Source organism: Mauremys reevesii, linkage group 3 (genome assembly GCF_016161935.1).
Source record: "Mauremys reevesii isolate NIE-2019 linkage group 3, ASM1616193v1, whole genome shotgun sequence".
In the NCBI taxonomy this organism is placed as follows: domain Eukaryota; kingdom Metazoa; phylum Chordata; order Testudines; family Geoemydidae; genus Mauremys; species Mauremys reevesii.
In genome coordinates, this window is record NC_052625.1 from 78432085 (window position 1) to 78450738 (window position 18654).

At 44.4% G+C, this 18654-nt stretch overlaps 1 protein-coding gene across 4 annotated transcripts in view; it reads left to right on the top strand.

Moving 5' to 3' along the window:
- The window catches only part of ARID4B (AT-rich interaction domain 4B), a 158502-nt gene that overhangs the window by 81059 nt on the left and 58789 nt on the right, over positions 1-18654 (top strand). For all 4 annotated transcript variants that reach the window (XM_039531486.1, XM_039531484.1, XM_039531485.1 and 1 more), the window contains exons 10-14: positions 2178-2251; positions 3196-3341; positions 12193-12265; positions 13916-14010; positions 15135-15232. In XM_039531486.1, the coding sequence (XP_039387420.1) occupies positions 2178-2251; positions 3196-3341; positions 12193-12265; positions 13916-14010; positions 15135-15232 (486 nt within the window). The remainder of the gene's footprint in view (positions 1-2177; positions 2252-3195; positions 3342-12192; positions 12266-13915; positions 14011-15134; positions 15233-18654) is intronic.

Here is an 18654-nt window from a genome sequence, read left to right on the forward strand (position 1 = left end):
TTCTTAACTTTAGAACAGTGGTGCACAAACGTTTCCAGTTGCACCCCCCTTTACTATTTATGGAATCTGTCTGGAGCCCCACATTCATTACTGCATGGCCAAGGCTAGTGCCGGTGTTAGGCATAAGCAGAATAAGCAATTGCTTAAGGTCCTGAACAGTCAAGGGGGCCCCTATATGCTTTTTATTATTATTAAGGCTCCAGTCAGTCATGGAGGTCACGGATTCCATGATTTTATGTGACCTCTTCACCTCAGTCCGCATAGCAAGGCATCAGCTTTAGTCCCAGCTGGCGGGGCTTCAACTTCAGAAAATATATCTGCTTAGGGCCTACAATGGGCTAGAACTGCCACTGGGCGGGGTAGCCCACTGAGGTGTCAGTGGGTGGAGGTGGCGCTCCCTCCCCGCACCATCTGGGGAGCCCTGGCACAAGCCACATGGCATCGCTGCTTGTTCCCCTTTCCCCCTGAACATTCCTCCACGCCCCACAGTTTGCGCACCACTAGTCTAGAATATGATTTCAGCAAATTGCTTGACAGTAAGTAATTCACAGACCTGTGCAGGTCAGTAGAGGAATCCCCCTAGCACCATGGAACCCCAATTCAGATTGGGATCTCTGGATATGACTACAATACCTATTACTAATATTTTCTTTTTGTATAATTCTGAAATCTTTTTCACACTGATAATATTTTTTGCTAATTATATCAATAATGGTGTGAGGTTTTTGGTGACTTGTTAAATTAACATTATGCCTTTTCTGAAATGTCTCAAAATATTACTATTGATTATTGTGACACCTGCTATTCAGAGAATGCTTTCCTGAATGTGCTAATGAATGGATGCTCATGATTAAGGCTACGATTTAGTCATGGGTTATTTTTAGTAAAAGTCTTGGACAGATCACGGGCAGTAAACAAAAATTCATGGCCTGTGACCTGTCCATGACTTATACTATAAATACCCCCGACTAAACCTTGGAGGTGGGGGGGCAGCATCACCAGCTGCTGGGGGCCACTCCCACAGGGACCGATGCTCAGGCGGTCCCTAGAACCAGCTGCCCGGGACCGCCCAAGCAGCGTCTGGTGTGGCTGGCTGCAGAGCCACTCCAGCAGTGGACGGTGTGGCTGTCCCTGGGGGCACCTGAGCAGCATCTGCTTGGGCAGCCCTGGGGTCAGCCACACTGGCTGCTGCAGAAATCACAGAGGTCACAGATACCTGTAGTCACGGAATCCATGACTTCTGCAACCTCCATGACAGACATGGAGCCTTACTCATGGTCCGCCCAAATTTTTAAGGCAGTTGGATTTTTTTCACCTCAATTTTTTTAATACTGTACAAAACTGTAATAGTAAAAAGGGTATATTTTAATTAACTGTCAACAATATTTAACTTGCTGAAGAAGGTATTGTCTTATTGAAATAAACTTGCATGATAAATGGTGATTTATTGATGCCATTGTCCAGATACATTTCATATTCTCTTTCTGAACCTTTAATAGCTCTATGTATTGTTTGATATTATCCCTTTGTATCAGGGGTTATCAAACTATTTTTTTTTCTGGGCCCCTCTTTGAAAATATTTCAAGCTTGTTACCGGACATAGCTTTCGTGGCATCAGTGCATATCCCTACAGAGCCAAGTAACCATACCATGCCACCCTTACTTCTGTGCTGCTGCTGGCAGCGTCTGTGCCTTCAGAGCTGGGCAGCCAGCTAATAGCCGCAGCTCTCCAGCTGCCCACCTCTGAAGACAGTGCCACCAGCAGCAGCGCAGAAGTAAGGGTGGCAGTACCATACCATATCATTCCACCCTTACTTCTGTGCTGCTGCAGAGTGATGGCACTGTCTTCAGAGGTAGGCACCTGGCCAGCAGCTGCCGCTCTCCGACCACCCAGCTCTGAAAGGAAAGAAAAAGGTTGAGTCAGGAAAAATCACGGACGTTTGTTTGTATTTCAAAAATCCACCTGGACAGAGATCGGAGGACCAAAAAAGAGGTCATATCCAGGAAAATCTGACATATGGTAACCCTTGATCTCATGACCCCGCTGCAATAGCCTTGTGACCGCCTTTGGGTCAGGATCCCCAGTTTGAGAAATGCTGGCTTTTAAAAATATGTGATTTTAAAAAAGTAGACTTTAAATAATTGTTGCCTTGTCAACACTTTTTAAAATTCTCTAGTGCTTCTGTACCAAGAAAAGATGTTCGAGAAATTAGTGAAACTTCACCAAAGCCTGATGCTTTGTTAAAACAAGGTAAGAATAACCTTTAAATACAAAAAGAGCAATTTTTTTCTTGTTTAATTACAATTAGCTAGTGATATATATCACACCAAATATATAAGAAAGCATGTTTTTGCATTCTGTAAAATTACAAAATATGGCTTCCCTGTGATGTTGTCTACAGATGTTTAGAAATGAAAAGTTTCAATAAGTCATCAAGCACAATCTTTAAAAGCATAAAAACTATAATGCATTGATTATAAATGCTGGAACAACAAACAAAAGGAGTAGTAATGTAGTTGAAACCAACTTCATGGATTTTGCCTGAAATCTAGTCCCCTGTGTTGGGCCTTCATAAAGTTGTGCACACATGATAGCCTTGAAAGGGTTGCCTCCACACCTTCTGTATGCTGGAGTGGTGGGCTCTTTGGCAAGCTACATGGTGTGCTCAACTAATCTTGTAAAATAAATGCTTATATTATTGTTACCTCAATCCTCTTTATTCCCCATTCCTATCCTTCTATTTATCCACCAGTTGCGTCTTGTCATTAATTTGAATCCTAAATTCTTTAGGACAGGGATGCCTCTTAATTATGGGCTAGTCTACACTTACCAGCCGGTGAGTTTGACTATTCAGCTACGCTATTCACGTAGCTGAACTTAGTGTAGACCTATCCTATATGTTTGTACGTGGCCTAGCACAGTGGGTTGGTGCCTTTAGGCATCACTTCAGCATAAATAATAATAACTGTAAATAGCTTGGAGTGCCTGATGCAGAGACTAATGGGTATGCATGGCTGAGCACCTCTGCATAAGGATGCAGATAAGGAGTGGCTGTGGAACAACACTGCTAAAGTCCTATGATTTGGGGATGGATTCTCACCCTTCCCTTGCATTCCCCTAAGCTCTTTTTTTTTTTTTTTTTTTTAGCAAATTGATCCTTCTTCTAATGCTAATAAATGCTGGTCTTCTTTCAGCCTTTGACCAAGCCCTTGAATTCCGTAAAAGCAGAACTGTTCCCAGTAACTGGAAGACTGAGTTGAAAGAGGAGAGCTCCAGCAGTGAAGCTGAAGAAGAGGAAGAAGATGAAAAAGAAAAAGAGGATAATAGCAGTGAAGAAGAGGCAAGTATAACATTGCAAACTGTGTCTGTTCTCATCAGCTGTATATTGGCACTCTGCTTAGAATTCATCAGCACAGATTTTCATGCTCCTTGTATCTTTAACACACATGTCTTTCTTAGATCACATTTTCATTTGTAAAACCTCCCTGTGGAAACCAAATTAACAACTGTGAATGGACTTAGGAAGCTACCTCTTCACACACACAGTAAAAGGACTGAATCAATAGGAGCTAAAGATAGGTGCAGGGCCAGTGTAACCGCTAGGCGAACTAGGTGGCTGCCTAAGGTGTCAAGATTTGGGGGCGCCAAAAAGCAGTGTCTGCCATCACGGGAGTCAGCTGAGCGGGGCAGGGCAGGGAGTAAGGCCTCCATAACAAACCCGCCCCCACAGCGAGGGGCGCCGCGCAGGACAGTCAGTAGGAGCCTGCTGCGGAGCAAGGAGGAGACAGCGGCCGGGCACGGCATCTAGCGCGGCTGAGGGACAGAGCCGTTGAGGGAGTCAGGACACGGTCCTGAGCTCAGAAGAGCTTCACCCTCCAACTCGCTGTGCCTGGGGCCGGGCGCAGCTGCCTCCTGGGGTGAGGGAAAGTGAAACTAAACCCTGGAGCGCGACGGAGGGGAAAGGGCTGGTGCAGGTGTCACTTCCAAACGCACGCACGCACCCACCTGGTGGCACTGTGCCAATGCGCGGAGCCAGCCCTGATCCCCAGGGAGATCCTGCCCTGCTCCCTGGGAGAGCCCGGCTCTGCCCTCCTTGCCCCTGGGTGTCATTCCCCCCCTCCTCCCCCCCAGGAGGGCGAAGTACTCAGAGCCTGGGAACATTTAGAGACCCTGCGAGCTGGGAGCATTCTCAGCCTCCTCCTTGCTCATAGGTTCCCCCGGGCCAGAAGGGACTGTTGTGATCATCTCCTCTGATCCCCTTAATATTCTAATGAACAATGCCACATTATGCAGTATTCATTTTTGAAAGTTTATAATAAGTGATGCTCCGGGGGGTGGAGGGACGCAAGTTGGAAGTTTCGCCTAGAGTGCAAAATATCCTTGCACCAGCCCTGGATAGGTGAAAGACCAAATCCAAAGACTGAGCCTAGGTTCAGATAGAGCCCTCTCTGCACCTGAAGTAGCAATATGTAAGGGCCAAGAGCTATGTTGTTGGGATAGGGCAGGGTGGTGCAAGGGTGAGATGGGAATGAGAGACGTACTGCCAAGTGTATCTTACTGTTACCCAAAAAAAGAACAGAACGTGCCCCTGACTAATATACGTTCCTGACTACAGCATGCCTGCAAGCTAATTGTAGGGACTGAATGTCTCCTAGCTATGGTTAAAAATATATATTTATTGTACCTATATTTATTGCAACAAAAATGATAAGGGGAATGGCTTTCATATGAGGAGCGATTAATAAGGCTGGGACTTTTCAGCTTGGAAAAGAGACAACTGGGGGGGATATGATAGAGGTCTATAAAATTTATGACTGGTGTGAAGAAAGTAAATAAGGAAGTGTTATTTACTCCTTCTCATAACACAAGAACTAGGGGTCACCAAATGAAATGAATAGGCAGCAGGTTTAAAACAAACAAAAGGATGTATTTTTTCACACAATGCATAGGCAACCTGTGGAACTCCTTGCCAGAGGATATTCAAAAAAGAACTAGATGAGTTCATGGAAGATAGGTCCATCAATGGCTATTAGCCAAGATGGGCAGGGATGGTGTCCCTAGCCTCTGTTTTCCAGAAGCTAGAAATCGGTGACAGGGGATGGATCACTTGATGATTACCTGTTCTGTTTATTCCCTCTGGGGCACCTGGCAATGGCCACTGTCGTAAGACAGGATACTGGGCTAGATGGACCTTTGATCTGACCCCAGTATGGCTGTTCTTATGTTCTTACCTGACTTTTTGCTATCAACTGCCCCAAGCCTGGGTTCCACTAGTTTGTGGTGGTGAAACGTGAGGGATGAATTTGTCCTAATAATTTTTTTATCTTTCAGATAATTTCAAAAAATGTTTAAGTTGTTGTCTCTCTCCTCTTTCCTCTCCGGTGATAGAATTGGTTCACTAGACATTATCTCTTTGCCTACTCTGACAAAAAGAAGCGGAAGAACTTTCAGGCAAGGCGCCAGCCCACCCACTCCTCTTCCACCTCTGTCTTTTCTCCTTTGTTTTGGAAGTATGGAGTGCAGTCCTGTGCCCATCTTCTAATTAACTGTTCTTTTTCCCCCAGTCTCCAGTCCAGAAATAAGACAAGAGAAAAGATGAAAGCAGAGGAAAGATCTCTGCTTTACAACTGGCTATAAGACTGTGTGTGTGGAGGGGGTCTGATTCCTTTATTTCCTCTGTACTTTCTTTTGGTGCTCAGATTCTGGCTCATCCAGAGCACCCCTCCTTTATCCAGGGACTGGGAGCTGTTTCTCTTGACTCAGATATTCATCGCTGCAATGCTGACTGCAATGTAGCAGCCTAATGCTCCCATCCCTGGGTGGAGCTGTAGACACAAGGTTGAACTGTCTGGGTCCTAAATGACTACTGTATTCTGTGTCTCAACCCATCTTCCCTGGTTGGGGCTTTTCAGGAGGCTACAGGTGTGTGAGGTTGGAATTCTGCCATCTCTCCAGACTTACTTAGTCATATGGTGCCCTCCTATGATCCTTTCAGGGTTTGCCAACTGCAAGAATGTCTGTCTCTGTCTGTTGTTCTTACCTACTCATGCTAGCAGAAAGTGTAATGCTCACTTCTCCTGGAAGGGCCACTTGGAAGGCCATGGGTGAGGAGAATCTGAGCTCTTAAGTATTTCTGTTTTTAAGGGCTTGGCCTTTAGAGCCTTTGCCTTTGGGAGGTAGCTACAGCTCCTTTTGCCAGCTTTGCCTTTGCTGGTGTAGCATGAGCTGTTGTTCCTTCCCCATGCAAGCTTCCTAAATGCCTTAGTGAACAAGCCTGGCTCTTGACACCTTCAAATCTAATGGGATTTGCTATGGTAGTTCTGAAATTGCTTCTCTAGTGTCTCCGGCATCTACTGGGCTGGAGGTTTACAAAGTAATGGCTAGAGCTTCGCTTTCTTTTTTTGAGTGGCAGCAGTATGATCCTGCCCTGTTTTTCTCCTGTCTCCTCTTTCCATTTCAGTTGTTATGCTCTGTGGGTTTCCTGCATGGGAGGCCTTTCTCCTCAGACAAAATATGAGAGAGAGAACTCTTGGAACTAGACAGTCTTTCCCCTCCAGATTACTCTAGTTCATCCCGGGCCATGAAGAATTTCATTGGTTCTTCTTCGAGTGATTGCTCCTGTGTATTCCACAATAGGTGTGCGTGCTCGCCACGTGCACCAGTGCCGGAAGTTTTTCCCTTAGCAGTACCCGTACTGGGGGGGCACCGCAGCAACCTCTGGAGTGGCACCTGTATATCGCGCTATAAGGTGAGCCGCGGGCTCCCCCCACCTTCAGTTCCTTCTTGCCGCCAGTGAAGGTAGTCAGAACTTCTGTGCTCCAGCTTTGCTGCAGCCCTTCTTCTTGACCTTAGTGGCCTCCCTCCTGTGGTGGTCCTGCCCAAGCAATATGTTGCAAGGGGTTCCCTTCAGGGAGGCCAACCCATCCATAGACCTGATGTCCGATGCTTCGGACCTGGGCTGGGGAGCCCACATGGGGGAGGTGCAAACCCAGGGAACATGGTCAGCCACAGACTTGCCCCTTCACATAAACATCAAGGAGCTCAGGGCGGTTCGGTTGGTGTGCGTGGCGTTCCTCATGCACCTCCGTGGAAGGTGGTCAGAGTCCTCACGGACAACACGGCCGCCATGTAGTATATCAACAGGCAAGGCAGGACTCGCTCCCTTGCCCTCTGCCAAGAAGCCCTGAACCTATGGGAGTTTTGTATAGCCCACGATATCTCCCTGAGGGCAGCTCACCTCCCGGGCGTCCGCAATATGCAAGCGGACCGCCTCAGCAGGGTCTTCTCCCTCCAGTACGAGTGGGCGCTCCACTCGGAGGTCGCTCACTGGCTCTTCCAAGAGTGGGGAGCTCCCCAGATCGACCTGTTGCAACCTGTCAGAACTGGCGTTGCCCCCGGTTCCCCTCCAGGGGAGGGGGAGGGGAAGGCGCGATCTCCGACGCATTCCTCCTGAGCTGGTCGGGCCAGCTCCTCTATGCCTTTCCCCCATTCCCCCTCATCACCAAGGTCCTTCAGAAGGTGAAAACGGGCAAGGCGAGGGTCATTCTCATAGTCCCAGCATGGGCCTGCCAGCACTGGTACGGGTCCCTCCTACGACTCTTGGCAGCCCCCCCGAGGAAGCTGCTGCTCCACCTGGACCTCCTCTCCGAAGACGGGGGGCGTCTCCTCCATGCCAATCTAGCCGTGCTTCACCTGACAGCGTGGCTGCTCTGTGGCTGAATGAGGAGGAGAGTAGGTGTTCAGAGAAGGTAAGATGAGTCCTCCTGGAAAGCAGGAAGCCATCCACATTTCGGACGTATGTGGCGAAGTGGTCCAGGTTTGCCAGGTGGGCGAGTGAGCGGGGAATGTCCCCTTCCGCCATACCTCTACAGTTTTATCCTGGACTACCTCCTATCCCTTAGGGCCCAGGGGCTGGCACCTGCTTCAGTCAAGGTGCACCTGGCGGCCATATCGGCTTTTCACCCGCTGGTGCAAGGCCACTCAGTCTTCTCCCACTCGATGACCTCCCGGTTCCTGAAGGGCCTTGACCGCTCGTTCCCGTATGCCAGGCCCCCCGTGCCGCAATGGGACCTCAACCTGGTCTTGTCCCGTCTCACGGGACCCCCCTTTGAGCCCCTGGACCCATGTTCCTGGTCACACCTCTCCTGGAAGGTGGCCTTTCCTGGTGGTGATCACGTCGGCCAGACGTGTCTCAGAGCTCAGAGCATTAACCTCAGAACCCCCCTATATGGTTTTCCATAAGGATAAAGTCCAGCTCTGCCCACACCCAACGTTCCTCCCAAAGGTGGTCTCCGCCTTCCATATGGAGCAGAGCATCTTCCTTCCCATGCTCTGTCCCAAGCCCCATTCCTCCAACAAGGAACGCCACCTTCACACACTCGATGTGCACAGGGTGTTGGCTTTTTACCTGGATCGGACTAAGCCATTCCAGAAATCCTCTCAACTCTTTATTGTCTCGGCCGAGCGGGCAAAGGGGCAACCCATCTCCACGCAGCGGCTTTCCCGCTGGATCACCTTGTGCATACGCATGTGTTATGATTTGGTAGGGATTCTCTTGCCACCTATCATTAGGGCACACTGTATGAGGGCTCAGGCCTCATCAGCTACCTATGTCGCCAATGTCCCCATCCAGGACATTTGTAGGGCAGCCACATAGGCCTCAGTTCACACATTTATTTCGCATTACGCAATCGTCTCCCAGTCTAGGGATGATGCTGGGTTTGGCAGGGCGGTACTTCATCCCGAACCATTGTGAACTCCTACCCACCTCCAACAGATATTGCTTGGAATCACCTACTGTGGAATACACAGGAACAATCACTCGAAGAAGAAAGGACAGTTACCTGTTCCATAACTGGCGTTCTTCAAGATGTGTTGCTCCTGTCTATTCCACACCCCACCCTCTTTCCCCTCTGTCGGAGTTGTCCGGCAAGAAGGAACTGAGGGTGGGGGGCGCCTGCAGCTCCCCTTATAGCGCGATATACAGGCGCCACTCCAGGGGTCGCCATGGTGCTCCTCCAGTACGGGTACTATTAAGGGAAAAACTTCCGGCACCGGTGAACATGGCGAGCACGCACACCTACTGTGGAATAGACAGGAGCGACACATCTCGAAGAACGCCAGTTACGGAACAGGTAACTGTCCTTTCCCTTATTACTACTCACATGGCCTCTCTAACTGCAGTTCAAGTCATGGATAGGAACAGTTTTTTTATTTCCATCATCTTCATTTCACACTTAGATACCATGGTGATAGGTGCCGTAGAAATCTGAGAGATTAGATTCTTTCCTGCTCTTTTTTTTTCCTTCCTGTCCAGTGTCCCCCTCCAAATGGGGCTCTGCCTCCTAGTCTCTTCTCCTTTACTAGTATGATGGGAATAGGAGGACTAGATCTAGCTTCAGCCAAATATGGAGGTGTGGACCAGGGTCCACTTTGAGTTATAATAAAATATATACAGTGTGAGTCTTAGCAGCGAGCTGCTTGCTTCCTCAAGTTAGAAACAAGCTACTTTGCTGACTCCTTTAACCTTCATAATGCTGACAGGTACACTGGTATTCCCAGAGTGAACACCAATGAGATTATCTAATGTAGCAATAGGATGAGATGGCAGAATATTGAAGGTTATAAGTCTGCATCTAACAATCTCCCAGGATGCCTTGGCATCAGAGTACAGCCAGTTTGGTTCTTCATGAGATTCTCAGAATAGCAGGGATCATTAACTTGCTACAGTGTCTCACTTCAGTCCCCCTGCAAAATCCACTGGGTCTGCACACTGTGAGAATGTATAAACGCTCTTCTGTAGATCTTGACATATCAAATCTTAATTCTGTCCCATTAGCACATTGTCCTAGAATCTAGCAGGGAATTTAATTACAACAAGGGATACCTACTTGCAGTTTTGGTACCTGGTGTAACAAGTATCTGCTCTGTGCTTTAGGAATAGTATCTTAGGGTATGTTTACACTTCAGTTAGACACCCACAGCTGGCCTGTGCCAACTGACTGGAGCTCATGGGGCTCAGACTGAGGAGCTGTTTGATTGTGGTGTAGATGTTTGAGCTAAGGTTGGAGCCCAGGCTCTAAGACCCCATGAAGTGGGAAGATCCCAGAGCTCGGGCGGAAGCCCAAATTCAAATGTCTACACTGCAGTTAAACAGCCATCTAGCCCAAGCCCTACAAGCCTGAGTCAGTTGGCAGTGTCAAATTGCAGTGTAAGATACCCATAGGGTCCACAAGGGATGGCAGCAGAACCCACAGCACTCTGCTCAGTATCTACAGCACCTCTGGTTTTTGGCTCTCTTCTTGAAACCCTAGGTTTCCTGGGAACATCTCGTCAGTGCGTTCCTCCCTGACCCTTATGGTTCTATGTGGTCACCCTCTCGTGACAAGCATTTTCTTGGTTGTGAGCCATTTGCCAAATCTAACTTTTTTCCTTCTCTTATGACCCAGATTACTTCAGGGAAGGAAATCTCCTGAATTTCCACAATATCTGAGACTTTTGGTCTAGATAGAATACAGTCCTACTTCTCATTTTGCAAAATATCCCTGGCTGTTATTTTGTTCCTTCTTTTCACATGCAAGAGAAAGTATTTATTTCAGTCAGACCCAGCACAACCTCCCTTATTTCATCTTGATGTCAAGAAGGATCTCTAGCTATGTCAGTGGTCACATTAGTAGTTTGGTATGGGAATTTCTTTTCCCTCATTGTATACTAAAGATTCTTAATCTTTAGGCTGCTGTCAGCAACTTGGGCTGACCCTTCACCCACACGACCTGCTAAATTACTGTATGGCCCTCTTTTACGCAATTTTTTGTTATTAATGAATGTTAAATGGAGAATATGCCAACACATCAGAAGTATGTTTTCCTCTTGACTTCCACTGTGTATCCAATTAGTGTATTTGTTATAGGATGAGGGGGAGGACATGTACAACAAGAGAAAACTTCTTACTGGTAATTCTGTTAATTGTAGCCTTTGCCAGTCTTACTTTCATCCCCCCACCTGTTGAGGCTATTAAGTGAGGAGTTGTCTTTTTTATTTATATCATATTCTTAGTAATTGTATTCAAATTTTGTAAGTTTCTCAGCTGAGGTCTGGTGTATCTACACACGTCTTGATGAATAATACTTTTGTCTCCTTGCTTCTGGCTTGGTGAAGTCATAATGCTTAGGGTAAGAAGTAGAATGGGAAAGATGAAGCTGAGATAGCGACAAAGTAATTTTTCTTTATTTACAGAAATGATACATCAGTTATACTCATAGAAAGTCTGCTATGGGTCAGAATTAAAAGGAATACAAAGAATTGAAACAAACTCCTACTCTGCATGCGTCTTTGAAATATCTTAAACTTAGTGATTAAAATTCCTAGAAGTTCTGATTACACTAGAAGTAAGATGATACTCATATGGGAGATATTAATTGATATCAGTTGAGGCACATGGTATTTCTGGGGATTTCCTAACCAGCTTGGGAGGAGCTGTTGGACTGTTGCCATTGAGCTCTGCTGATGGTTAATCTAGTATAGAGGTTTATTACTGTCATAAGTTTAATAGCCACAAATATTTTTGATGTACCTATTCTGGATTTGTTTGCTTCAAATTAATTAAGTGTATACCACGTACTCTACTCCTGGCAATGTGCATGCAATGTCATTAACCTCAGCATGTTACTAGTGGCTTGTTGAACCACTGAAGAAAAACGTGCAGGCACAATTTTATCTTTCGCTTCATCTTTGAAAGTGACTTCATGCATCCAGGCATTAAAGAATAACCACATCTAATTATAGGACAAATGAATTTCAAAATTGTGTGTAATCTTTTGAGGAGCAATACTGGTGTCTACCAGACTCTGTTTTCTGCCTAATTTAACACAATTGAGAGCTTGTGTTGATTTATAAGAATTCTTATGACATTTTGATGATATTCTATTGAAAACCCCTAAAGATCAAACCATATGTTTTTTTTACAATTTTTATTAGCTGGAAATAGCCTTTCCTGTTTCCAGATGGCTTAACATTCAGAGACCATATGCCCTCTGTATAGCATGCTATCAGTGTCATTAAATTCTGCAGTAAATCAAACTTTTTAATGTAAACTTAATTTGGTACAATAGTTTTCCAAATTAAAATCTGCTAGTTAGAAGTGTTTAACAAGACAAATGATAAATTTTCTTTTCTTGTATTACTTTTATTAGGAAGAAATAGAGCCTTTTCCAGAGGAAAGGGAGAATTTTCTACAACAGTTATACAAATTTATGGAAGACAGAGGTGGGTGTTTTATCTTCAATTATGTAATGTATATTGAAGCTTTGAGCTATGTATGACCCACTCTTGCTTTGCAATTCATTTTTGGGAACCAGTGTGGCCATATCCAAATCTTGCTGTGATCTAGGAGATTGTAGTCTGTCACTTGACCCTCTCTTTGTCTTCTCAGCATTCATGAGTGCTAAAATGCAGACATATCCCTGCTTTGAAAAATAAGTGGATATGCTCCATATACCCCTGTATATCATACACTATATCCCTGTGTTGTATATAGCTGTGCATTTAATGCCTAGTTTTGGTCTTAATTCTATTACTGCATACATTCCATTTCGTAATTTTAATAAGATGCCTTAATAAATTTATTTTAGAATGACAAATATCATTTGGATGGTTCAATTCATTCTGGTTTTAGCTCGTGCCTTGTAATACCACCTGAATGTTTGTGTTGTTGATAAGGGAAACTGAAATGCCTTTAAAAACATATCACTTTAATATATCAAATCCTTAACAGATATATAGGGAGAGATTACAAATAAATATGCTTTCAGAAAGCAAATAGTTTCTCTCTTAATTGTGTGGTAAGACTTGCGTTCAGAGGCCTCTGTTTCACCTACACACACACACACACACATGAATTGTGATATCTTTAGTGGATTGAGATAAAAGTGAGCTTTTAAATAAAGCTGTATAGTTTGATTATGATTTTTATTATCTTATTGTTAAGGGCCTATCAAATTCAGAGCTATGAAAAACGCGTCACGGACTGTGAAATCTGTTTTTTTTCTGTGCTTTTACTCTATACTATACATATTTCACGGGGGAGACTAGTACTTCTCAAATTGGGGGTCCTGACCCAAAAGGGAGTTGCAGGGGGGTCACAAGGTTATTTTAGGAGGGTTACAGTATTACTTCTGCGCTGACTTCAGAGCTGGGCAACCAGAGAGCAGTGGCTGCAGGCCAGGAGCCCACCTCTGAATGCAGAGCCGCCACCAGCAGCAGTGCAGAAATAAGGATGGCATGGTATGGTACTGCCACTCTTATTTCTGCGCTGCTGCCTTCACAGCTGGGCAGCCGGACAGTGGCGGTCGCTGACTGAGGGCCCATCTCTGAGGGTAGCAATGCAAAAGTAAGAGTGGCAGTACCATACCAGGCCATCCTTACTTCTGTGCTGCTGCTGGTGGCAGCTCTGCATTCAGAGCTGGACTCCCAGCCTGCAGCCACTGTTCTCTGGTCACCCAGCTCTGAAGGCAGAGCCACAGCCAGCAGCAATGTAGAAGTAAGAGTAGCAGTACTGCAACCCCCCCCTCCCCCAATAACCTTGCAACCCCCCCATAACTTCTTTTTGGGTCAGGACTCCTACAATTACAGTACTGTGAAATTTCAGATGTAAATAGCTGAAATCATGAAATTTGTGATTTTTAAAATTCAATGACCATGAAATTGACCAAAATGGGCCGTGAATTTGGTAGGGCCAGACTTATTGTATAAATAGAAAAATAAATAAAGACTGTACTATGCACATGATATGGTCAGAATCAAAGAGCTTGCAGTAATATATTTAGTAACGTGAAATAATTTAGGTATAAATTTCTGGTCTTGTGCTCAGTAAAAAGACACACTTCAAAATATTTTAATAATTGTATTCTTCCACAGGGACTCCTATTAATAAACGACCTGTACTTGGATACAGAAATTTGAATCTCTTTAAATTATTCAGACTTGTACACAAGCTTGGAGGATTTGATAATGTAAGTATTAAAGTTAAGATGGAACGTATTTCAGACCCATAAAATCTGAGGAAAAAAATATGAAAGATTATATTTAAGTCATAGTAAATAAGACTCCTATACAAAAACTCTAGGAATCTGACAAATTAATCCTGCAACATAATACACCCAGCACCATTATTAAAAAACCAAACATTTAAACAAACAAATTATATAATTAATTTCTTTGTGATACATGCAGTAGATCTAACTATTGCTGTATAATAATATAGTCAGTCAGAGTACTTGCTTTTTCTCTGAGGATTCAGTGAATACTGTCTGAGAGCCTTTGTTTTAGACACTGAGCAAATAGTAGAGACTTCTAAATCACTGCACAAGACCTCAAATGCAAGCAATCTGAGTTAAGGTTTTTATGGCATCCTTAACTCCTCCCCATTGTGAATCATATATAGAAGACTGTGCTGGCTGGAATTAGCTGAACTGATCTTGAAGCAGCAATTGGATCACTTACTTGGAATTCCTGGGGCAGTGGACTCTATTCCTACTTTTGATATCTTCCTATAAAATTAACTTATGAATTGGTCATGTATATTCATACAGTAAAATGCAGTGTCATCTTTCTGATGCTAAGGGTCACGTACTTAGAGAACTAGATGTGTTACAGTACCTTTTGAAGACTGTTGGAACTGAGCATACTAAACAGGTTACAAAACTTGAGCGCATTAAGAGTATAAAAGGCAGTGGAAGAGCTGATAGAGGCAGTTTCTGGGAAACCTGGGTATTGGACCATTCAGGACTTTACAAATTGCCACAAACAGTTTGAACTGCCATCTTTATTTTAAATTAAAACTCCAGCTTTGGTAAATAAGGTTACTATCAAAGTAAGTTTTTGTTATCCATTTGGCTGACTCCTGCAGTTTGAGACTGTGGCTTACTGAAATGCAAAATGACAGAAGTTCTAAACTGATGATAATTCTGTGCAGCAGAACAGTGATTTTTTTGTCGAATACATTCTTTTGTGGATCTGAAGAAATTTTTAAAAAATTGTTAGCATTCATCTGTTGTTGCAAAGATAATAGACTTAAATTAGTCTTATGTTTTGTACTAGATTAATGTGCACATTTGTATTTTGCTGTGTGTAACAGATTGAAAGTGGAGCAGTATGGAAGCAGGTGTATCAAGATCTTGGAATACCTGTGTTGAACTCAGCTGCAGGATATAATGTTAAATGTGCTTACAAAAAGTAAGTGATACAGCACATGTAAAACGAATGAAATATGAACAGTGATACCATTGTGGGATGTTTATGTATAGATTCCAATGGAAACGCCTCTTTTATGAAAAATAGTTACTGTAAATTGCATATTATTAATTATTTTGGAATTTTATGAATCAGAAATGTAGGACTGGCAAGGACCTTGATAGGCCATCTGGTCCAGTCCCCTGCACTGAGTTGGGACTACAGCCTTGTCTACACTACAAAGTTTTGTTGGCAAAAGTTATGCTGCTTTAATTAAAGCATTTTAATTAAAACCACTGTTTCATGTCCACACTAGCGCCTTGTGTTGGCAGAGCACATCCACACTAACAGCTCTTGCATTGACACAGAGAGCAGTGCACTGTGGGTATTTATCCCACTGTGCAACTGGCTGCAGGATGCTTTGGGAAGGGTTTGCAATGCCTCATGGGGCAGGTACAGCGTCACATGATGAGGTTTCTCAATCCCCTCATTCCAGGGGCATCCTACTAGATTGCCAGTTGCTTTTCAACTGAAGTTTGGTGTGCGGGAAGGAGGGAAAGGAGAGTGGTGTGTCAGGGGTGGGGGAGAAAGCAGGCTGACCGACCTATCCTGAGGCAGGGGGAGGGGGACATCCCCTCCACATCAGTCCCTGCTTCTGCTCGGCACAGCAGTCTCTTCCAAAGCAGCCCGCTCTGCTTGCCTGCCTATGGTTCTGTGATTCCCTCCGAGTTCTCCCACAGCCTCCTCAGCTGCTGGGAGCAGCATCCTGAGAAGCTCTGTGAGCTCTCCATGCTGAGGAATGTCAAAGCAGCAGAGCAGTCCCGCTCCCAACTCCCCACAGCAGCAGTCTACCAGAGGCTGTATCCCTAGTGCAGGGCAGAACAGAAGCATTCCACATTAATGGTTAGTTCCCAATCCCAGAGCAGAGCAGCAGCTCAGCTGTCAGATACTTCCAGGAGCTTTGAAAGGGCAGCAGAGATTAAAACAGTGAACAGAGCGGTCACAGCAGGCATTGTGGGGTACTAGTAGAAGCCAGTTATGTCAACAAAACAAACAGCAGTATCTACACTGATGCTTTGTCACTTTAACTTTGCCGCAAAAAGTTTTATGGCTCTTGTTGAAGTGGTTTTATTTTGTCGGCAAAACAGCAGAGTTTTGCCGCCAAAAGTAGCTTTGCAGTGTGTACACCCCCCTTGTTTTGTCTACAAAAGGCAGCTTTTGCTGACAAAACTTTGTAGTGTAGACAAGGCCTAAGTTGTTGTTCACTTCATGCTATACTTGGGATTGTATCTCTTCTGTTATATATGTTGTTGTTCTCTGCTGTGTCAAACATAAGCTACTTGTCTTTACTTTCAGGGTCCTTCATGACCTATCCATTACCTATCTGTCATCTCATTTAGCATCAAAAGGTCAACTCCTACCTCTTATTGTCCCCATGATATCAGCCTCCTTTACCCACTTGTGAAATTTTTCAAACCAGAGCCTTTGTGCATTCTCCCCTTCACACTTGGAAGAAGATTCCTGTAAACATCTGCAAAACTAATTCACTATTCTTCTCTCCTTAAAATTCTCCTCTGCCATTAAGCCTATAAAAAACTAGACAATTGCTGGGCCACTAGCATTCCAGGACCACTTCCTACCATGCTGACCAATACTGTATCACTGTTTCCTTGTATTCCCTCTTTGGTCTGTTTGTATCTATCTGGTGTCTCTTCTTTTACACTTAGACTGTAAGTTCTTTGGGGCAGGGACTATCTTTTTGTTCTGTTTGTACAGTGCCTAGCACAATGGAGTCCTGGTCCAGCACTGGGGCTCCTAGGCACTATGATAATACAAATAATAAAAAATAATAATAGATATAAAAACTTCTCCAGTGCCAGAGGAACTTAAATCTGGGGTTTTGGATGGGGGTTAGTTTGCCACAATATCTTAAAATATGTATACATTTTGATGCATTTTTTGCTCTTTTTAAAAATAAAGTACAGTAAAAGCTTTGTTATCTGGCATGTTGGAGGAATGGGAGGTTAGTCAAAAATTCCAGTTAACTAAGAGTCATGCTTACCAATGGAGGGAGGGAGTTTGGTTGCGGGAGGGGGCTCAGGGCTGGGGGTTGGGGTGCGGGAGGGGTTTTGAGGTGCACTTTACCAACCAGAAAGCTCTAGAAAATGGCATTTCGGGGTGCTAGATCCGGGTGGCACTCACCTCAGGTGGCTCCCCGCAAGCCATGACATGTCCCTGCTGCTCCTAGGCGGAGGCGTTGCTAAGCAGCTCTGTGCGCTGCCTCTGCCTGCAGGCGCCAACCCCGCAGCTCCCAGTGGATATCCAATGGGAGCTGCAGAGCCAGCGCTCGGGTGGGGCGAAAACAGCGCATGGAGCCCCCGTGGCCATTCCTCTGCCTAGGAGCAGCCGGGACATGTCACTGCTTGCAGGGAGCCACCTGAGGTGAGCACCACCCAGATCCAGCACCCCGAAATGCCATTTTTTAGAGCTTTCTGGTTGGTTAAGTGCTGGATAACACAGCTTCTACTGTATTGGGGAAAAACCAAAACAAAAACAAAAAGCGGAAGTGTAAAACATATAATAGGAAGGTAAATCAGAGGAGTGGAAAACTTTGCATTATTATACATTCTATACTGCTTGTTGTCAAATGTTGGTCCACAAAGCCCTTCATGATGTCCACAGAATGAAGTAATTGGGAATCAGTAGTAGGGGATTGGAATGTTAGGAGGATTGGAGGTGGTTTGTGAAATGATCGCTCGCTCTGTTGTGAAGTGGTCAGTAGAATTGAAGTGTTTGAGGATAGCAATGTGGTATCATGAGAGAACTTATCATTAATTTCTATGGTCAGGTGGCTTTCACATTTGTATCTTTTTGATATTGATGTTCCTAGATGAATGAGTAAAAGGTAAAAGATGGTGGCTTTAACAAGTTTTTGGTTTATTTTTAGTATTTATTGTAATGTCAAGATACTACTTTTGATAGGTATTAGCCTTATGTTCGTCCAGTGCTTAAAATATTGTGGATTTTCTTTAGTTGTTCTGGAGAAGCTCTGTATTGTAAAGATAAAGGTACAGAATAAAATGGTTAAAAGGTACAAGAATGAGACAATTATAAATAAATGTATAAAAGAAAAAGCCAAGCATTTGACTTGATTGTAATAATATTTATACATTACTGGGGTAAGGTTTCTGGAACAAGGAGTCTCAGCACAGTGAAATAATCTTTGGTAAATATTTAGGTATGGTGTTACCATTAGTATTCTCCAAGAGCTTTAAGAAGTCAGTTCAGATTCCATACTATTAAGCTAGTCATTGCTAATGATATGATTTGTTCGAATGATCTTCTTTCTGATGCAGATATAATAGCATTTGAGAAAGGAAGATAAAGGGATATGTCAGCAGCAAAATAAAAAATGCTTAATGCAG